The 23,646-nt window shown below is 39.0% G+C and overlaps 1 protein-coding gene across 11 annotated transcripts in view; it reads left to right on the top strand.

Moving 5' to 3' along the window:
• The window catches only part of LOC120781533, a 146,396-nt gene that overhangs the window by 45,347 nt on the left and 77,403 nt on the right, over positions 1-23,646 (top strand). For all 11 annotated transcript variants that reach the window (XM_040113762.1, XM_040113763.1, XM_040113761.1 and 8 more), the window contains one exon: positions 7,165-7,242. In XM_040113762.1, the coding sequence (XP_039969696.1) occupies positions 7,165-7,242 (78 nt within the window). The remainder of the gene's footprint in view (positions 1-7,164; positions 7,243-23,646) is intronic.

The raw sequence follows: 23,646 nt of genomic DNA, 5'->3' as shown, positions 1-23,646 counted from the left end.
GTTGTGACTTTTTCCATTTCCAACTTCAGAAATATATTCAATTTATGAATTTTAGCTTTTGAAATCGTCGCGAAAATACGCTTGTAGGCAAGGCATGCTCGGGGAGATGTAATGGCGTCTGGTTTTATGAATGAATCAAATATGCTTTTTGAAAGTACGTTTGCGTTCATTCATCACTTTGTTGTTGTGTAATTTACTATAAATTTTGACGTCGAAATTCGGCTGCCATATTGATTTCTGATGCTTTTTCAAACGATATATGATTTCATATATTTTTGTTGTTTTTGTAGAACAATATTTGTAGTTTTTGCGGGTGACAAATTCACATGTGAACGCATGTATGTAAGTATGTATGTTGTATTGTTTGTGTAGGAATGTCATACGCACATATTTACATGTGTACTCATATTGTAAGTATGTATGATGATTTTTGAGACTATTGTTGTTTTTCCAGATGAACGTTTGTATTTTTTGTTTTACATGCGTACGCATATGTGTGTATATTATTTGTGTGAGAATGTCATACGTACATACATACATACATATGTGTGTACGTAAATATAGAGAAGCGCGCGCTTTTTATATTACTGATAAATGATAATATCTTGATTTGAAATTGATTTGTACTTGCATACATTGTATCTCCAGGATAGATGCGTATGAAAGTTTTAAATGATAAGAGGTATGATTTCATATATTATTATGGTAATATATTATGTTTTTAGGATATTACGATAATATTTCATATACATGTATGTATATAGCATATGTATGTACATTAGAGTGGGTCAATTTGTATGGAGCAAAAAAAATGCACCAAGCGGTTATCAAAGTCGTAAACTACGATGAATTCTAAGAAAATTTGCCCAAGAAACCATGGCTCTAAAACCAAAACGGAGCCTCCGTTTTTTAACGAGAAACTTTTCATTTTGTTTTGTATGGTCGTTGGCCGCTGTGGTCGGTGTGTGTATATGTTACCTATCCACCCATAAAAATTAAAATAATAGTAAATAAAATTCAAACTTTAATAGCTTTCATCTTCCGCGAAATCGTATTGCAGTTAACAATATCATTTTATATCTATATATAAAGCAAAAACTTAACTGTTAAGGGCCAAACAAAATATAATATACTTCTAAAGTTCAGAATTAATTAGTTTTAAGGTCTTGTTTGCTGTCCATCCTAGATGTTGCGTTTAGACTTGCTACCGTGACTGCCATAACACCATCGCGATTTTTTTCTATAGTTCGACGTGAAACGCTAGTCAGCAGTTGCACAAAGCGCTCGGTTCCGTGATTATGTGGAGGAATTTGTGGATCCGGAAGTGGAGGATTGTCAAATTTTATGTATTCGAGCTAATGGTCATAGGGTATGTTTGCAGTGAAGGGCGGCTCCAACAAAATGCTATTGTTATCTAAGTTTATCATCTCAACATAATCAGTGCAGTCAAAATTTATAGTTGGTTTTTTGTAAGCTCTTAATTTTGTTGGGTCGTAAAGTTTTTCACGATAGTACAACATTTTTTTTTAAAGCCCTCTGGCGCACTTCCTTTCTGGCATCAAAAAGCATTGTTAGTAGAACATTTTCTGAATGTGCAAAATATGAGTTATTTTGAACAACATTATTTACAATTTCGCGCAGATTTTGTGGTAAATATTGCGTTGAATAAATATATTTACATAAGAGTGAACTGCCATATATTACCGAGTTGTAATACTTAACATTAAAGTACATAGGTACGTAAACTTTCATGACAAACGTTGCTAAAATTCTTAAATTCAGGAGCTGTTGGAGCCAAATCCAAATCAACAACATCCGCCAGGACCGCTGGAATTGTCAGTTTCCTCGCGGTATGCTGATCAGTCAAAAATTCGTGTAAATGATCAGGCATCAAACCACATGAGCAACAATTTCTATGTAAATCGCACTTGTATTTTCCAATATAGAATAAGTTGTTCATAGTCTTGATAAATGCGGTGTATTTTTTAGATGTAGACGTGCCTTTTGTTTCTTTAAAATATTTATTCAGCAAGATTTTCAGCTTGTTTATTACGGTTTTCTTCGTCATTATGCCAATATTCAATTTGCTCCAAATTTCAATCAATTTATCCGCCACTTGTGGAGTAAAAGATGCGAACGAAAACATTTTATTTCTATTTTTAGACCGACCACTCAAAAAAAAAAATATTTTAAAACATCGCGACAAGTTGGTAAGTTTAGTTCGTGTAAATCACTTGGCAAACCAAAAGCACTAAAATTTGGATCTGACATATGCTTCAAATATGATTCCGAGAGAATTGATAATGTAATATCTTTAGCACAAGAACTAATTGATATAGGAGATGACTCCATTATTAAAAGACGCTTAAGTTTTGCTTTAAAATGTTAGAATCGCGAAAATCAGAGGCACACACTTCTTCCTTGAGTAAAAACTTCTAACTGTAATATTGTATCAAAATAATTTAAAGCGATGGTTTCGGAAACAATTGTTTTATTAGTAATTTATCAGCGTTGCCTTGCTTTCTCTGAGAAGTTGATAAAATCATAGCAAACAAATAAAATAAAAAAAAAAACAAGTGCAAATCAGACAAACAATCGACAGTGTAACAGAAATTGGAATGATTTGGTTTTCTGGCTGCAATACAACATCGAATACCAAACTCAAGATGTTTCCCTTCAACAGTTATTAAAATTTCCGATCTTTAGTGTTTTCAAAAATTACCGTTATATGGGAGGTGGGCGTGGTTATTATCCGATTTCGATCATTTTCCAGATATCTCTTAAGTAGGCATTGTGTAATATGTATACCAAATTTGAACGAAATCGGTGGGGTGGTTCCAGAGATATGCATATGAACTCATAAGTGGGCAGTGCCACGCCCCCTATAAAAAATTTCTGTACTGTCGAATTTTCTGCTTAAATACAACATCACATACCAAATTTGAGCAAATTAGCTTCGATAGCTACAAAACAAGCAAACAATCGACAGTGGAATAGGAATTGGATTTTTTTTTTTTACAAAATACAATATACGAAATTTTCTCGCTAAAAACCGGAGGCTCGATTTTCATTTTAGACCCATGGTTTCTTGGGCAAATTTTCTTAGAATTCATCGTAGTTTACGATTTTGATAACCGCTTTGTCAAGAAAAAAATTGTCCCACTCTAATGTACATACTTATATACATGCATACGAAATTATATTACATTATCAAAGATAAGGAATATTTAAAACGTAGCTCATTTGCCCATTAACTACAAATATTACCATGAAAATAGCATGATTTAATAATAATGTTATCAATTTTGCATGAATTCACAAAAATTCGCAAAATTATATTCATATCAATTGATATGATAGCATGTAAACGTATAAAAATATAAGCCAAAAGGCCAACAGGCGTCTGTAAAAGCAATGTATATTTCTGAGCATAATTTTCATTGAATTCTCAGCTCTGTTCACTCACCTCTGTTAAAATTTCTCCTGCCGAGCCAAGAGTGGTGAAATCCACTAATAGAAAATTCATGGCTCTTGACAGTTCACACGCTTGTCCGTAGTGGAACCTTCTCTATATTATACGTTCTCTGCCTGCTACCTGTAATGTTTGTCCTTGTGCCTTGTTTATAGTAACAGCAAAGCTAAGCTTGAAGGGAAACTGAACCCTTTTAAATTGGAATGGAAGTTCAGTGGGAATAATTGGTATCCGAGGTATTAGCACCAAGTATGTTTTGTCCCAATTTTGTTATCCGAAGCTTTGTTCCATTACATAGCTGAGGAGCATCTAGATTTCGCATAAGCATTACTGGTACATTTAGTTTCAATTTAAGTTTATGTGACGGTACACCCGATAGTTCAAGTGAATTTAAAAACTCCACAGGATATGAAGTACTTAATTCCGTATCTATAATTGTATCCATTGACAAATAATCCTTCATTTCTCCTTTTCTAAGAAAAGCAGAGTAATAATTAACATCAGCGACTAAGATCTATAATAATAAAGTGACTGCTAACCACAAAAATTACTGATTAAAAAATTTGAATAGTTTTATACTGCATGTAACGACAGAAGAAAATAATAATAAATATAGAAAAATTACAAACATTTGAAACTATGTACATATGTATATTCAATTGAATTATATATTGTCATCACCGCCGGTAATACAGTGGGACGGTAATACAGTGGGACGGTATTACAGTATTTATGGTTTAAACTTCATTACTGTAATGCTAGATGGCATTGAAGTAGCTAAATTTGACGATTTTTTGAAAAAAAAAAATTTATCTTAAATCTTCGCGACTATTAAAGAAAAAAACTAAGTTTTATTTTCGCGGTCTTCTTCGTCAGTGGACCGAAACTATAAATTTATCATAATAAATATAGACGGCTGTCTGCTAGCAAATGCGTTAACTACTTGATTGACAAAATTGATTTTCTTTTTTCAGTGAGTGGGAAAATAGTCTTTTAGATGTATCAAATGAATAGAACACAAAAAATTGTAAATCGTATGTGCTCGAAAACGTCGTCTGCTCTCACTTGCCTGCCCTCTCAGGTCAAGGTTGTTGTTTGTGATGTTCATCCCAATGAACCTATTTTCTGTAACCAATGGCTAACCAAACAAATAACCCATGTACCAATTATCTGTAAATTATCGAAATCACAAAAAAAAAAAATATTTTCAGTTACAGATGACGAACCAAACAAATAGCCAATGAAATAAAAAACGCTCTTAAGCAAAGAGTAACAGAAAGCTTTTCAAAATACTAAACAAATTAGCGGGATAGAATATAGTAAATGTAGCATTTGCTAAAGGAGAGCGAGTAGGATAATCCCACCGTCACGTGGTAAAAGAAGAGAAATATTTGATTTTTTTTCCAGAGTTTACAACAAAAGCAACCTATAAGAAAACAAATGCATTAATTACCGAATCCCTATCGGTTACCAGTTAGCTAACTTTCACCTGTCTTGTAAAGACCTTTTTGTTTTTAAATTCAAAATTATTTTTCTTTAGTTACTTTAGCATTTATTTAGTTGTTATGAGAACGAAACAAGATATTCTATAGTACAATTTTTGACGTTTTTTATCATGAAAGCCGTGGTTACCACTCTTTTTTGAGCTATCAACAAATTGTGTGATATCCTACTAGACATTTTTTTTCTACAATCAAATTTTCATGCTATGTTCTATGTGTTAACCATAACAAAAATATTTGTTCCCTAAAGCGTCAGTGTTATTGTATTAGTCAGAAGTTTGTTACCTTTGACATATAAACATGTTAGCGTGTATGTTTTCTATTTGTTAGCTGTAACAACAATATCTATCTCTATGTTATTTTATTTGTTACCCATTTGTTACTTCTAACGAATTCATATGTTATATTGGTATTGGTTGTTACTATAACCAGTTTCTAAAAACCCATTTAACAAATTTTCAACAATTATTTTGTTAGTTTTTCGTTTTTTAATATTAAAATTATTTAACAACTTGGAAGCATAGCTAAAAACTATGTTTAAAATAAAATATGAACAATATATGTAATACATTCACATCATAAGGCAAAGCCTGAATTCAATGCACAATTTAGTACAAATTAGTAAGAAAACTTATCAAACATTTTCCAAACATGATGCGATGTAACAAATATTCCGAATGCATTATTGTTCGTATACATTGCAATTGACGTTTTTGACAACAGCCTTAAATACTTATCTGCCATATGTTCACGATTCATGTCGTTATGCAGCAATCATGCGTGTTGGATTAAAATCGGGCATCTTATAGTAGAGAGAATGTAATATTTTGACAAATTTTAAGGTGTCTCCCATTCAATTGAAAATTACATAAAATGTAATTGTGGAATTGAACAGCTGGAAATGTTTGAATGTGTATGTGTAATCTGTTACCTCCGTCTTGCAGGAGTATAATTTCTCAATATCATAGTTTCGCTAAGTTCTGCGGCAGAGAAAGAAAATACTTTGCATATAATTTTGACAAAATTTGCGTAATTAGATTCTTTCCTCGATAAGCTTAGCATAGCCGACGTTGGGGCTTTGTGAAGTTCTATTCGCAAGGTATTAACTAATAATATTGTTTTCAAAGAGCCTGTTTTGGTGAAGGATACAATCCCCTCCCATCAATTGCTACCTCTAAGAATTAAAAATTCTTTTTTGTTGGGCATTTTGAAAAAAAAACTGGAAACCGCAAAGATAAAATTATGGTACTGTGGGAAGTGTTGCGAACATAAATAAGGTACACAATCTACAATTGCTAGGAGTATACTTTTTGAGTAAAATTAATTTTTGAAGCGTTTTGCTTCTTTTCAGATGTGCACAAATATAATATATAATATATAATTTTTAATATATAGTATCTTTAACAATCATAGATATAGTAAGTTGCGTTAGCCTAAAGTTAAAATTAATTAAAAATACATTCTTGATAACTACCGTCAGCGTTTTGCATTATTGTTTATTAATTTCATTTAGTAAAAAACAAAATGCTTCCCTATTTAGGCGAAAATAGCGTATTAATTTGTAACAAACATTATTTAAAAGCCATTTAATTGTCAATAAAACTTCTGTTTATTTAGGTTACAAATTTAGGTCATCGCATAATAAATCGAACTAATGTCCCTCTTTCTTTTTTTTAATTTTTGTCTGTTTAATTATCTGGTAAATATTTACTTCTTAGGCTTAGTTGAAATTCGTAATGCAAAATTAGAGTTGGGTTGATCTGAATTTAAATTGCATCAACTTCAATTCAACTTAATGAAGTTGAAAACCATAATGTGGGTATCTACCCAGTTTTAGTTTTGTAGCTTAATTTGTAGCTTAGGTACAACACTTTATAATTTAATAATTTTCAATTGGGGGACGTGGCAACGATCTGGCTTTGGCACCATTAAAGAGTGCTAAGGAACACGTATACAAGTTTCTACAAGTTAAACACATTTCATATATTTGAGTGACACTGTGTAAGCTAATAAAGCCGTTTTATTTATTTTTCTGTGTTTTATTTCAAGTGCAGTTCCATACGTCTATAATAATTCATTCTATAAGCAGGTGTTCATTTTTATAAATATTATATTTTAATTTTATTTTTATTATAATTATCATAAATATTATATTTTAAAATAATATCCTATTTATCTTTGTATTTACAGGGTGTTTTAAAGTTTTTATTGGACCATACTAAAAATGAAGATGCTAAGGGGACGACATGCCAAGAAATGGGTGTAGAGGTATGATGCATGGTACATTTGCTATATTTCTACATATTGCATTGGGTCAAGTGAGATTATAGAGTGATAACTTTGAACATAATAATGAACAATATACTTCAAAAAAATATGAATTCATCGCACAAAGATTTAGTTAGGACCTATGCTCCAGTAGGCAGCTTTGCGAATTTAAAAGTATGAATACATTAAATAATTTATTTTTTATTTGTTTACGAACGTTTCTATTTGAATAGGGTTGTTTTCTGCTTTTTCAACTAGACCGATAGATAGATGGATAGGATTATTGAGGTTCTGCACCGCGACCTAGGGTCTATTGTGCCCTCTCCTGTATCACATGACCTCCCAAAGCCCCAGCAGTCTGAAAAATTCCAGTAGTTTGCCGGGCGCTAGTGTGGTGATGTGATCCCTGCTGATAAAGATGGAATCCAGGGCCTTAAGCCTTTTTCCACAGATTGCTGTGCAATCTAGGATAAGGTGTGCTGGTGTTTCCTGTTCCAGATCGCAGAACCGGCAATTAGCACAGGAGATCATGCCCATGTTGGACAGGTGCTTCCTGAGCTTGCAGTGCCCTGTGTAGACTGCGACGAGGATTCGGAATTTCTCATGGGGGAGGTTAATAAATTCCTTAAACCTGGAGAGGTTATATCCTCCTAGGAGTAGCTTGGCGTGGCGCATACTTGCTGCCTGCCGCCAGTGCCGCTCCCTATCCTCTCTCTCCTCCGTGCGGAGCAGCTCCTTAAGAGTGTGGGGTCCTACTGCTACGGACGGCTCTATGGTCCCCACATCTTGGACGCTGCCGCCGTGCGGGCCAGCTCGTCTGCCTTCTCGTTTCCTTCTACTCCCTTATGCCCTGGTACCCAAATTAGGTGCACCCGGTTGCACAGGGACAGGCGGTTTAGCCTTCCTATGCATTCTTCTACTAAAAGCGATTTGGTCTCGTACGATGAGATCGCTTTTAGTGCCGCTTGACTATCGCTGAGAATAGCTATGCGCTGGTTGCGATAGTTGCGGCTGAGGTTGATTTCAGCGCATTGACTGATGGCAAGAACTTCAGCCTGGAAAATGCTTGGGAAGCAGCCCATAGGTATGGATAACTTGGTTCGCGGACCCGCAATACCTGCCCCAATGCCTTCCGGTGTTTTCGAGCCATCTGTGTACCACTAAATGGTACTGTCTTCCAGCAGTCTTTCCAGCGTGGAATCGTTCCACTCCTTCTTACTGCCTACAGTTACTTTGAAATGCTTTTTGAAGTTTACTTTCCTTGTTGTGCCGTCTCTTGGGAGGAGGGCCAGCGGTGTGCTCTCCGCTAGAGCGTCCATCTGCCTGGAGGACATTATCTTCCCTCTCCCGCAGCCTTCTGCTGACATTAGCAGCATGGTGTGCTTTGCTGCTAGCTTGATCACCTTATGCAGCGGTGTGAGCTCTAATAAGACCTCCAGTGCCACTGTGGGGCATGTGCGCATTGCCCCTGAAGCACAGACACATGCAAGTCTTTGCAGCTTTGACAGTCTCTGAATCACAGAGGACTGTGCTGCTTTGGTGGCCCAGGCAACTGCTCCATAGGTAACGATGGGCCTTACTATCATGGTATACAGCCATCTCATGATGTTTGGCTTGCATCCCCATGATCTGCCGGCTAGGCGTCTGCAAATCATAAGTGCTCTTGTTGCTTTGGACAGCGTTAAGTCCAAATGCCTGCTCCATTTTAGTGTTGAGTCTAGGGTGACGCCAAGGAATTTGACCTCCCTAGACATTTCCACCTCTGCGCCTCCAATTGTTAGGGTCCTCAGGCCGGAAGAGATCTCCGCCTAGTGAATGGGATCACGGTGGTTTTGCTGGGTTGATGTTTAACCCTACCGTGTTACACCATTCCTTCGCCAATTTTAAGCCCCTTTGAACAATGTCACAGAGAGTGTTCTCAAATCTTCCTCTCGCCATTATGACAATGTCGTCCGCGTACCCTTGACAGCGGATTCCATTGCTGGTGAGCAGCTCGAGTAGTTCGTCTACTATCAGGCTCCAAAGCAGAGGGGACAGTACTCCACCCTGTGGGCAGCCCCTCGTGGTGCCAAGACGAATTTTACTTCCTCCAACTGTTGTTTCTGCAACCCTAGTGCGCAGAAGGGCTTCCGTCCATCTGCGTATAGAGGGATTTACGTTCCTTCTCTCGAGTGCCTTGATGACGCTGGTGTGAGACGCGTTATCAAAGGCCCCTTCGATATCAAGGAAGGCGCAGATCGCAACCTCGCCATTATCCAGCGAATCCTGTAGCTCAGACGCGAGTTGGTACAGAGCGGTATTTGTAGATCTACCTGCCCTGTACGCGTGTTGTCCGGCATGTAGGGGTGCAATCTTCAGCGCTTCCGATCTAATATGGTTGTCTATTACTTTTTCCATCCCCTTCAGCATAAAGGACGTGAGACTAATAGGCCGGAACGATTTGGCTAACGAATAGTCTCTCCTCCCTATCTTGGGATGAAAATCACTTTTGCTATTCTCCACGGTTCGGGGATATACGACATCGCCAGGCTGTCTCTCATCAGCCCCAGCAGGTGTGGTAGGAGGATATCCATACCTTGCTGCAATAGGGCCGGGAAGACGCCGTCCACTCCCGGTGATTTGTAGCTCGAGAAGGAGGCCAGTGCCCACCTGACTGAGTCAGCATTGAACAGAGTCCTTGCCGTCAGCCAGTCTGAGCGATCCGGCCTGCGTGTGACCAAGGTTGGGGTTAGGTCAGCTTGAGCCGTCTCCGGGAAGTACGTTTGTAGGAGCGTTTCTGCCCTCTGCTCCGCGCTTGTCGTATATGTCCCGTCCTGTCTCTTTAGGGATAATACTGTGTCCGTCCTACCCTTCGACAACGCCTTGTGCAGTCGAGCTGCCTCCGGGGTCGAGGAGACGCTATCACAGAATTTCCTGAAACTGTTTGACTTGGCAAGCCTAATCTCCTTGTTGTAGGCTGTTAGGTGCCATTTGTAGTCCTCCCAACTGCCTGTGCGCTTGGCTTTGTTGAACAACCTACGCACCTTCAGTCTGAGGGCTGAGAGTTTACTGGACCACCATGTGCAGCCTTGTTTGCTGGTGGTCGCTTTCAGTGGACAGGCACAATGATAGGCGTCCACAATGGACTGGGTTATGGCACTCAGTCTGCTCTCCAGTCCATCTGTGGTGGACCTAACATCCGCCTGCTCCACTACACTTATGCTTCTACTTAGGGTCTCTTTGAAAGTGCCCCAATTTGTATTTCTGGGGGTACGAGTTGGAGGTCGGTCCCCGACTACCACCCTCAGAGCAAAACGAATGATTCTGTGATCTGACAGTGAGGGCTCTTTTGATACCCTCCACTGCGAGATCAACCCGATCATGTTGTCATTGCTTAGGGTAATGTCTAGGACTTCCTGCGGACACTTGTTACGAAGGTTGGCTCGCAGCCCACATTCTCTATGTTAATATTATTACTAAGTATAAATTCAAGCAGTGACTCACCCCTCATGTTGCAGTTCGTGCTACCCCATTCCGTGTGATGAGCATTTGCGTCACAACCTATGGTCAGGGGGAGATTGTTGGATTTACAATACTCCACCAGACCAAGTATCGATGGGGAGTGCTGTGGCTGACTCTCCCGGAAAGTATGCGGATGCAAGGACGAAGTCCGATCCTTCCCTTGTCCTTCACTTGCACCGCCACCAGGTCTTGCGTTAGAAACTCTGAAATACAGAAAAAGTCTATATCGGCTCTAACGACTGTTACAAGATCGGGGTCTCTCGCTAGAGAGATCCCAGATTACCTTGCTCCTTCTCATGTTGAGGCCTCTTACCTCTCCTTTGAACACCCAAGGTTCCTGGATTAGAAGGATGCCCAGGTTATCGGAGATGAACCTCTTCACGATGACTGCCGAGGCTGCCGATGCGTGATGTAGGTTCACCTGGGCCACTTCTATGCCGGTGCTGGAGCCTACAGAATCGGTTCTAAGAGAGACAGGTCCCCGTCTTCGTCCCCTTCATCGACCTGCATCTCCAACCCTTCCAGAAGCTCCTGGGTGGATGGCATCTTTTCTTCTTGCCCGTTACTCTCGTCTGCATCCGCGGCGGTGGTCGCAGCCTGCCCAGCCGAGATGAGTCCGCTGGGGGATTCGCTATCCTCCCCCGAAACCACAGATGCAGTCGCCTCCTGCTCCTGGGTGAATGACATCTTTCCTTCCTGCCCGTTGCTCTCATCTGCATCCGCGGCGGTCGCAACCTGCCCAGCCGAGATGGGTTCGCTGGGGGATTCGCTGTCCTTACCCGAAGCCACAGCTGCAGTCGCCTCATGCGCCGCTGGGCGGGCTGCGGGAGGAGCTGGTGCTACGTTCATCCCCGTCTTGGCCTCTTGGCTCGTGGACGCAGCCTTGGGCCTCCATGGCCGCATCATAATCTTGCCGAAGCGGAAATTCAGTTTGAATCCCTTCAGCCTTATAAACTTGTAGGACTCGTCGTCCATCGTGATGTTGAGGTTCCCACCCGGAACCCACAACACTGCTTTTGCTACGACTTTCCACGCCGAGGTACTTTTAAACCTTCGTTCTGGTTCCTCACCAGACTAAGCACGAAGTCGTAGCTATCCTCTGCACTTCTCGGAAAGAACGCTACCATGCTGTGTGTTCGCGGTATTTCCTCCCCTCTCTTTACACACAGGGCCGGGCCCTTCCAACCCTCGAGCCTTGGCGTGATCTCCTTCAGCCAGGTGGCCGACTTCTCTTCTGGCGGTCGACCAGCAGCATGCCGCCCTTAAAGAATATGCCGTTAAAGGCACCGGTGAACTTATTGCCGATGGATGAGGCCTTTACCAGGCAGTTCTGTAGGGCTGTAAATTGCTCAGGCTCTAGGGCCTCCGCCGGGTAATTGCGGGGCACCACTGCCATACGGATGCTACTTACAGCCTCCGAGTATTTGCGGCTTTCGGTACTTATTGGCTGCTGGTTGGGGTAGGAGCGCCTACCACTGGCCTCTTGTGGTTTATCTTCCCGTATTCTCTTGGGCTTAGGTGGCACCTGAGGCGTTATTTGGCCACCCTTCCTCTTCTCCGATCGACTAGGTGCCTCCTGGGTCGCCGGCCTTGCTGCGCTCTGTCCCTCCGACGAGGCTGCTTTAGCACGACGACGCCTTCGGTTCCTGCGTTTTGTCGCGGCCGATCCACCGTTGGTACCTGCGTGTCGTACATTGTTAGGAGAGGGGTCTTTCCCACTGCTCCTACCCAGAGCCCGCCTTTCGGCTGACTCCGGGGTCATGCCGTCCTCAAGGAATCTTAGGTACCACTTAAGAGTGGCTCCACTCATTCCCAATCTACGTGGGTCGTCATGACCTCCTGGCTGTCCTGGCTCCGGGGTACATGGAATGTTCCCCTCGTTGCCGTCTTCTTTTACGTTCACCCCTTGATTCCACTTTCAGTGAAACCACCCTCCTCTCCGCAGTCGATCCTGCTCGAGGGGGTTGCGGGGAGTAGCGTTTGCGCGAATTGCGGTTGACGCGCTGCGTTGAGTGCCGCTGCAAGAGGGCACATCGTCGTCGTCGTCACGAGCGTGCTCTTCAAAGAGTGCACGTTCTTCCGGCGACAGGGCGTCCAAGAAGCTAAACTTACGCTTAGCCCCTGGGCCACTCTTGCCTGCGGTACTATTGCTGCTGCTGTCCATGTTCACCGTTTTGATTGTTGTTGCTTTGGTCGTTGCTTTGGTCGTTGCCGTTGTTGTTGTTTGTTGTTGTTGTTTTTGTGGTTGTTTTTGTGGTTGTTGTTGTTGTTGTTCTTTCATCTTGTTCTTACGACCGTTCGGCTCGTGTTGTAAGCCTCCCGGTCTAGTCTTAAAGAAGGGAGTCTAAAGTCCACTGCGCCAGAGCCCCTTGACGCAGTAAGGCCACCGTTACTTCCCAAGGCGGCCCGGTGTTGGGAAGGCTCCGTACGAATACAGCCGAATTTACCTCCTGGCTGCAAATCATCCAATGGGCACGGGTCGCATAACACCCTGGATTAGGAGGTGGTAGCTCTTGGTCACCGTGCACATGCAGCCTCCGACAGCCACCGGGGGCGATGCTCTGCAGCAACATCTCCGGTAGCTGAGAGATGCTGTGCTGTGCTGCGGTTTAAGCCCCTGCACCACGACAAGGTGCCTACCATTCGCAGAGGCAACTAGACCGATTAATGTAGCCTTCTCTAAAAAATAATCGTTTTTTAGTATCCAACACACAACAGCAATACGGCAACTAGAATCCGTAAACATAATTTTTAACGGGACATCACGACAGGATAGAATTTATAGAATACTATTTGTCAAACGTATTGCTATTGTCATTGCCAAATCTGTATGTGGGCATTTGCTATCATAATATAATCATATGCGCAAAGGCGTAGGGTAGGTAGGTTCGTTTTGAGCTATTGAACAGTTTAAATCTTTTATGTGGAAAATAAAACGAGGATCTTTATCCTTTTCTTGGAAACATAAGATAATAAAAAAAGGATAATGATCCATTGATAATGATCCTTTTTTATACTCTCGCAACAAAGTTGCTAAGGAGAGTATTATATATAGTTTTGTTCATAGAACGGTTGTTTGTAAGTCCTAAAACTAAAAGAGTCAGATATAGGGTTATATATACCAAAGTGATCAGGGTGACGAGTAGAGTTGAAATCCGGATGTCTGTCTGTCCGTCCGTCCGTCCGTGCAAGCTGTAACTTGAGTAAAAATTGAGATATCATGATGAAACTTGGTACACGTATTTCTTGGCTCCATAAGAAGGTTAAGTTCGAAGATGGGCAAAATCGGCCCACTGCCACGCCCACAGAATGGCGAAAACCGATAACCTATGAAGTGTCATAACTAAGCCATAAATAAAGATATTAAAGTGAAATTTGGCACAAATGATCGCATTAGGGAGGCGCATATTTGGACGTAATTTTTTTTTGGAAAAGTGGGCGTGGCCCCGCCCCCTACTAAGTTTTTTGTCCATATCTCGAAAACTACTATAGCTATGTCAACCAAACTCTATAGAGTCGTTTCCTTCAGGCATTTCCATATACAGTTCAAAAATGGAAGACAAAGGTTATGTTGAAAATCACTAAAAGTACGTTAACCGACTAACAAAAAACGTCAGAAACACTAAATTTTACGGAAGAAATGGCAGAAAAAAGCTGCACCCAGGCTTTTTGTAAAAATTGAAAATGGGCGTGGCCTCGCCCACTTATGGACCAAAAACCATATCTCGGGAACTACTATACAGATTTCAATGAAATTAGGTATATAATATTTTCTTAACGTCCCGATGATATGTACGAAATATGGGTGAAATCGGCTTACAACCACGCCTTCTTCCAATATAACGCTATTTTGAATTCCATCTGATGCCTTCTCTGTATAATATATACATTAGGAACCAATGATGATAGCGGAATAAAACTTGGCTAGTTGGCTAGTTGGCGCTGCAAGCTCGTAGTTCTAGTTTTATTCGTCGCATCGGGTCATGCTATACCTTTTTGGAAAGCTCATTTCATGCGCTAACACGTGTTTGATTGATTGTCGTTTCTTTTAAATCGTTCGTGAGTTATAGCGTCGCAAACATGAAGCAAAATAAAGAGAACATACGGCATATTTTACCGTACTACTACGATAAAAGCAAACATGCATCTCAAGCCGCCAATAAAATTTGTGCAGTTTATGGACCCGATACAGTTTCCATTTCCACCGCACAACGATGGTTTCAACGTTTTCGTTCTGGTGTAGAGGTGGTCGAAGATGCGCCACGCTCCGGAAGGCCTGTCGTCGAAAATTGCGATAAAATCGCTGAATTGGTCGAAAGAGACCGGCATAGTAGCAGCCGTAGCATCCGGTCAAGAGCTGGGCATGAGTCATCAAATATTCATTTCAATTTCAATCAAAAAAAAAATTCAATAAAAATACCGCAAGACTTTTTTGACAACACATATACAGTGATGTGAAAAATAATAGGGACACTTGCTTGAAAATAGGTAAAAAATAAAATCTGATTCATTTTAAAAAAGTTTTCAAAAATGTAGCATGCAATTGTTTTCTGGGATGTCAGTGAAGTAAAGAACCGTTATCAAAGAAAAAATATTTGGCGTCGTTTCGCAGCTGTTGATCATTTTGTGTAGTAAGATCGTTTTTGAGTGTGCGAAATAATAGGGACGGGAATATTAAATTGGTGTTAGTTTTGAAATATTGGGATTCTTAAAAATTTTTAAGCAATAAAGGTATTGTATATGAGATTTTATATAATCATAAATTGAGAAAGTTAACATATAATTTAATTTAGTAATTTAAAATGGGCAGAGGACAACACTGCAGCGCTGAGCTGCGTAAGCAAATAAAACACCTCCACAATCAGGGATTTTCATATCGGAAAATAGCCGAAACGTTGAATTACTCCAAGAGAATGGTAGAGAATGCAATAAAATATAAGCCTCAGAAAGAAACGCGTGGACGAAAATCAAAAATATCTCCAACTCTTGAAAGGAATATAATGCGATTTTTAAAAAAGGACCCCTTCGCATCCTCTAGTGAACTTAAAAAGGAATTTTCTTTGGACGTCGACACTTCTACTATTCGTAAATGGCTAATTAATAAAAATTTAAAAGCAAAGAGACCCAGAAAAGTACCTCTTCTGTCCAAACCAAATGTGATTAAAATGTTACATTGCTAATGAGCACGTCAAGTGGCCAGTGGAGAAATGGCGCAATATCCTGTGGTCAGATGAGACCAAATGCAATCTTTTTCACCCTGACTGCTGTACTCAACATGTGCGTAGGCCAGTGAACACAGCTTTTAACCCGCAATATAAAGTTAAAACTGTAAAACACGGAGGAGGATCAATTATGGTGTGGGGATGCTTCTCTTACCAAGGAGTTGGTCCAATATATCGAATTGAGGACACAATGACAGCGGTGACTTATTGCAATATATTAAATGAGGTTATGCTGCCTTATGCTGAGGAAAACATGCCCCTTCGATGGGTGTTCCAGCAAGACAACGACCCAAAACACACATCGAAGCTAGCAAAAAAATGGTTCTCGGATAACAATATAAACGTGTTAAGCTGGCCTGCTCAATCACCGGACTTAAATTCCATCGAGAACTTGTGGCAACAAGTGAAAGTAGCTTTGAAGGGTAAAAAAGTAACAAGCAAAGATGCACTTTGGCTACTGCTACAGGAAGCGTGGAAAGCTATTCTTCGGGCCACGTGCCAAAAATTAAGTGACTCATTACCTCGCCGATGTGTGGCTGTCATTCAAAATAAAGGATTTGCAACGAAGTATTGACGCATCAAACTCTAAAAGTCGAAAGAATTTTGTAAAAAAAAAATGAATTGAACATTTTTTTTTTAAACTGCAATTGTCCCTATTTTTTTCACAACATAACTTGGGTAAAGCTATTAAAATAATTAATTTTTTTCTTCTTTGAATTGAATTCGAATTATTTTCTCTAATATTCTTATGGTAAAAACATAAACCTATTTAAAAATAAAAACACAATTTCAAACTTAATGAAAATATTCTTTTTCTTTGCATTTTTACGAAATACCGCCATGTGTCCCTATTAATTTTCACATGACTGTATGTAAATGACGGATAATGAAATCTCGATTATCACTTTATCATGCAAGAGTATAAAATGTTCGGTGACAACCGAACTTAGCCCTTCCATACTTGTTATAAATGTATTTCTGAGAAAAATAAGAAGTCATATTTTGGACTAATATACAATAATTACGGCATAAATATTATACACCAATTAAAATAATAAATTTAAAATGAGCAATGATATTTTGATTTATGCTTGTACTAGAAAACCCGGCGACTCCGTTTCGCCACCAAATTGTTTCGTTTTATGTAACATTTCGTTTGGTGATTAAAAGATAAAAAAAAAAAATTTGTTTGTTTTATATTTGAAAAGGAAAAAATATATTTCATTTCACAACAGTTTAGATGAACTTCTCTAAGTAAATGAAAGTGAATCCAAAGTAAATACTGAATCGAAGCGTTATACGTGTCCGCAAATTATCCGTTTCATTGAAGTGCTCTTTGACCCCGCAGCCGTTGTCCCGCGTGAAATTATGTGTTTTGACAACATTTTTTGGTTTTTGTTCCGATGTACAGAAACGATGGTTTTCCAACTTATGAGCACGCCACGTATATCTAACCGTGTGAAAAACATAGCATTTCCAAATTTATGCCACACACTATGCGACTATCCTTGTGTCCTTTTGATTGTCACTCGAATGCAATTTTCACTCGAATCGGAATACGTTTGAATTGAAATGGCAAATCGTTAGAACTCAAAGGAATTCGTAGAATCAAGCATTCTGCCCCCTTGTATTTGATAGCACAGATTGCGGAACATAATAACGACAGATCCAACTTTGAGACGCAAATGATGCGGTTGGATAATAAAGCCTCTCCAAAGAATTTAGAAATTCCACTGGATAATTCACGGCGTCGTCTTCATTGTCAAGACGATTGATCGATTTGTATGAGCGCAAGTCTCCCGGAATTTGACTTTGAATCTTCCAGTTTAAGTCAACAACATCGGTATTTTGGCAGCTAACATTGCGCGTGCACTTAAGGAATCGTAGTTACAATAATTTGGCCAATGTCCGAACATTCGTGATGAGTTCATCTTTCGTGAATTGATAAACGACAGATGGAAGTGATATCCAACCACGATGTAAAATGTCTTCGGCAATGTCATTTTTGTTCGTATCCCATAATTGACGCGGATTTGAAGGCTGATTTGTCGAAATGTTTTTAGCGAAAAGTGTGCGAACTTCATTTTTATTCCAGTGATTGTAATTGCTGTCTTACATCTCCAAAATTTGCACACACCATACCATTCACAGTACCCAATGACTCAAATAAAGTTGAACCGCGTACATTAATCAATAGCAACCGAAGGTAGAAACAATCGTCGTTTTTCGGGTGGATTGTGTAAATTCGTCCTAATGCATTAGTTGATAACACACCTGGATGTCACTCTACTGGTTGGCCTTGCTTTCTGCGCAACTATTTCTTTGACGATGCATTCCAGGTATAATATCAAGGTATTTCCGAATAGAGCAATGTTCTCGCAAACGGATCACTGACGAAAGTTGAGAAAAACTCGTTAATGTTAATTTTGTTGCTGGCGGTGTTTCCACTGGCTGTACTGTATTCTCTGGGTTGAAATACACTCTCCAAATTACCTGCGAGACGCACAACAGTCGGAAAACGTTCATGAATTGCAAAAGTAAATATATGTACCATATGTTGCTTCAAGATAAAGTCCATCAAACATCGCTGCTGTTGTTTGAAAAGTCGTGCTGTGACATCGTGACGATCGCTTGCTGATTGACCGCGTTCCATAATTCCACATGTATTTCATCGCATCCTGGGAGTAGTCGTTCATGTGTCTTGGGCTGTCATATGTTGATGGCAAAAAGAACGCCGACCGATATTAGCGCGCCCTCTTCGTGGCTTCGTAAGATATTTCAATCTGTATTTGATCACATTATGTGAAACATAAAGTTCTCACTGAATAATAATTTTTCTTTTGAATAGCCGGAATAAAAAAGCATGCGACCGAAATTGAATGATTCAAATATTTGCCAAATCAAAATATTGAAAAACAAAATAAACAAAAATTGAAAAAAAATTTGTATGGAAAAATGTTACTTTTTGGAATTTTCCAATTTTCATACTTTTCCACATGAAAAACATAAGGTATTTTTATTTCCAAACCTTCCCCGATCCGCAACGAAGAACCTCTGCAAATTTCATCGAGATTGCTGTAGCCGTTCTCTTAGCGTTACTAACAAACAAACATTCATTCGTTTGTATGGGAAAAAGAAAAGGGCTGGTTTTAGGGGTTTACCGCCAATTATTCGACATTTTCTTGTCGTAAAAAACATCCTTGAACCTCCACGAACATTAAGAAAAAAGAACTGGCCAAATTGTTTTTCTATTTTCCCGCTTTTCTGTTGAAATTTTTCCTGAATTTTCTTTTCTATAAACCTCTCGGAGCCCGAGACCTTTCTAACGAATGTGGAAATCGGTTCATGCGTTCTGGAGTTATAGCGTCAGGAAGGAAAACCCGGCTTGTTTTTATATATTAGAGTCAACTTTTATATGGGAAATAGAATTGTCGTCTTACTCTATCTTACTCGCAATTTTTCCTTATTTGCTCACCGTTTAGACCTACCCTGGACTACGACAAACATTTTAAAACCAAAATCAGCTCAATCGGCCCAGCCGTTCTCGAGTTTTAATCAGACTAACGAACAACAATTCATTTTTATTTATATAGATAAGTTTATTAAATTTAAAACTTCGCTCATTCTCAACCCATTTTGCGTCATTTTTCTGTAAATTAATAATATTAAACTAAATAATAATTATTTGGAAAAATGTTATTTTAAAAATGTACTTTATTTCTATAATATAACACAACAGTCTTAATACTCGCTTTACTAAATTTCATATTACCGAAATGAAAATGCCGTCGGCATATGTGCAAATGGGATATGTTGCCTCTTCGAAATTTTCATAGAAATGAAAACTGCGCTGTCAAACTGCTGAAGTGACAGCTTATAGCTTACGATATATGGCAAACTAGTTAGTATTCTATATCTAGTAAGCAATGAGCAATGTGGAGTCTCCACAGGCAATAGGCACGGCAATACAGGTAGTATTCTATAAATTCTATACTGTCGAGATGCCCCGTAATGGCTAGCAGACAATTTTTTTATCGAGCATTTCTACATAGGCTGAACTCTAAATCTCCACAAACAAAACATTTCCTTGTCCTGGACAGAGATAAAGAGATGTCCAACTCCTCTCTCACTGGAAGTGAGAGAACAATTGCTAAACGTCAAAACCACCTAAACTTTGACAGTTGACTGAATTGGGGAGGTTTTGACGTTTAGCAATTGGAAACGTGCGACGGCCAGATTGAAATCTTACCAAAAAAATATGTAAACGGAAGAATTTGTTGCCGCTGTTCAAGATCGCTAATAAAAATTTAAAACAATGAAAATCAAAGAAAATGCGAAATTTAAATATATTTCATGAAACGTTTTGTAATTTGATTACAAATGATTAACAACATTTGATAATTGAGAACTAACAGGATTAATTCCCCTTACTAAGTATTGAGAGATCAAAAGTCAGTTGTTTTAATATATCATAAAATCATAAAAAAGGATTTAAGTAGTTTCGTTATATATTAAAAGTCCAATATATAATAATTTGCAATCGTAATAAATGTTGGGTGTTTTAATTTAAAATGCTCAAAAATTCTTATTTTGTTCGATCTGGCCATAATGGAAAATGTTATAAAAAAACGCTTATTTTGAGGCGCTCTCACACTGGAATCAGTTGGGCATCCCATTATCCCTGGTCCTGGAGGACTAATCTCTCGACGAACAAAGACCAAACTCTATAAGTCACTCATTCTTTCCGTCCTGCTATATGGGGCAGAGGCATGGACAATGATGGTATTTGTACACATAATTTTTGATGGCTAGGAGACAATTTTTGTTTATCACACATTTCTACATGGGCTGACCTCTAAATCGCCACAAACAAAATATCGATTTCCTTGCCCTGGAGAAGTAATCTCTCGACGAACAAATACCAAACTCTATTAGTCACTAATTCTTTCCCTCCTGCTGTATGGGGCAGAGGCATAGACGATGCTAACATCTAATGAGACGACGTTATGAGCTTTCTAGATAAATGATCTGGGGAAGATTTATGGTCCTTTGAACACTTGCAACGACGAATATCGCATTCGATGGAAACGCGGCTTTGCTGGTTAGGTCATGTCGTCCGTATAGATGAAAACATTCCAGCTCTGAAAGTATTTGTCGCAGTACCCGCCAGGGAAAGCACTCCACTCCGTTGGAGAGATCAGGTGAAGAAGCAGCTGGCTACACTTGGTATTTCGAATTGGCCCCAAATTGCGAAAAGAAGAAATCTCTGGCTCGCTGTTGTTAACTCGAATATAACCGCGTAAGCGGTGTCTGCGCTAGTAGAGAAGAAGAATGAGGACTAATCTTAACTAGAAAAGCATTAAAATTCTATGAAATTTCATATTTGTTCACAATGGAATAATTTTAATTTCGTGTTTTGATAAAACATTGTTTTATTATCGGGAAGTACAGTAAGAGATTAAAAGCGCAATTCAGTAAGCAGCCTGAAAGTAATTTGTGATGAGTTACTATTCACAATACAATCTTTATTCACAAAACATTATCTCATATTTGTCACTTGATAGTAAACAGGTCACAAAAGTAATAACAATTCTTGTTTTAAATTTTGAATATACTGACCAATATTAATAAATTATCGGTTTCTATACTTTGCAAGCAACTCAAACATGTAAAATTAAAAAAAAAAAACATTTCAAATACATTTCGTAATTGTGATTCAAAGTTATTATTTTATTTTTATTTCTAATAATAGTTTTTGTCTGCGTTACAGAAAATTTTGATATTTGTTATCGACATGTTATTTTCATTCAGGTTTATATACATACGCACTACAGTGGGCAAAAAATTGTAAGAGTTTGTTCATAATTTTAAATTTCCTATGTCTATGTCGTTTCGCTTAAAGTAATTCCCTTGGTCCCAATACACTTGTGCCAACATTTTAATCTAATCCAGTTTTTAAAGTAAATTTCCAGTATAGTTTTCAATGCGCATAGCGATTCACGTTTAATATCTTCAAATTGACATAAACGGGTTTCCCCGGAGCAATCGTTTTACTTTGCCGAATAGTCAGAAGCCACACGGTGCCAAATCAGGTGAATAAGGCAGTTGCGGCACGATATTGGTTGAAAATTTGGCGAAACAGAATCAGTAAAGTATGTGACGGTGTATTATCGTGGTGCAAAAACCAAGAGCTGTCGACCCATAATTAAGCATAGCTTAATACTCAAATAGTATATAGTATTAGTATATGTATAATTATTATTTGAGCTTATTTTTGGTTTCATTGGGCATGCACAGAGGTGATTAGTGTAGAGTACTTAAAGCATGCAGGGCATATATTTTGTATGTCAGGGTAGATTTCTGCTAAAATATCCAGATCGAAGTTGCTTTGGGGTTTCGCCATTCACTGGAAGGGGGTCAACGAAGAGTTGTTAATAGCTCCACTGTATACGGCGTTCAGTATCTGTCTGCAATTAGTCGCGTCTGAAATTTTGTCGGTATGTTGCTTAAGTTTTTCGACATGTTAGAGGAATGTTCTCCTGATTTTCCTATGAAGCGGCTTTGTTTCAAGCAGGTGACTGCCGGGATGGTTTCTGCGGAAACACCCGAGCATAAACTGCTTGATGAGTAATATGCTCCTTTGCAGGAAGCATTCTGGCCTCACTATGAAGATGTTCCATGAGAGACATCTTGTTAAAGTCCGTTGTGTATTCTTCATCTTCGTCCAGCTGCATTCAGGCAACCATATTGAGGCTGCGTAGTTAATGACCGATTATTTTGAATTTAGCCAACAACTTCTCCTTGTCTTTGCCCCAAGTGCTGCCGGCTAGCGGCTTGAGAATCTTGCTACGGCCCTGTAGTTTGGCAATAATAGCGGTCGTATAAGAGTCGTATAAGGACAGAAGGAGCACAGACTGTCAAATATCACACCTAAAATCTTAGGGTTATGACCTATCGCCATCGATTGCAATATTTGGAACAAGTATGTACTCCTTTGTCCGGTTAGTGAATATGGCCGCTGTGGATTTAATGGGTAGACCGGGAGCTGAGTAGAGTTGAGTGTGCAAAATATGAAGACCGCATTCTATAAATAGTTTTGAACAAAGAAAAGCTTGCAGATTATGACTCTGAATGTTGCCGGGATACTTATTGTTCCAATTTTTTTTTTTACTCCATACCCGAAAAAAATATCCAATTGTTTTTTATGATTAAAGATACTTATATCTACTCAATTGGAATAAAAAAACAAAAAAATAAAAATAAAAGAAGAATTGTTGGAAAAAATGTTTATTACGAAAAATCAAATTTTTACATAAATTTAAAAAAAAGTGAATTAACAATCTTTTTTGTTTTGACAGTCATTATTAATGCATTTGCATAACAAAATACAGCTAAGTTGTAATTATTTGCAAGAACAAGCCTGTGTTTGACATTTCGATGTGCATTTACAAGGCTGAATCAACAATTCGGGCAATGGTGGTTTCGTCAGTTGCCGTGAGTACAATTTATCATATCTTTTTTCATAGCCTAATAAGGTGTAATCAATAGGCTCTAGTAGTGTTTGGTCAGTATTTATCCATAAATATGTTTGTGCTGAAGCTCTTAACAAATGTAAATGTAGATCATCTGATGTACACATTACTCTTGATAAATTTAATCCGAAGCCGATATTTTGGGAAAT

Source organism: Bactrocera tryoni, unplaced genomic scaffold, assembly GCF_016617805.1.
Source record: "Bactrocera tryoni isolate S06 unplaced genomic scaffold, CSIRO_BtryS06_freeze2 scaffold_7, whole genome shotgun sequence".
Classification (NCBI taxonomy): Eukaryota; Metazoa; Arthropoda; class Insecta; order Diptera; family Tephritidae; genus Bactrocera; species Bactrocera tryoni.
This window is presented reverse-complemented; position numbering and strand designations above follow the sequence as displayed.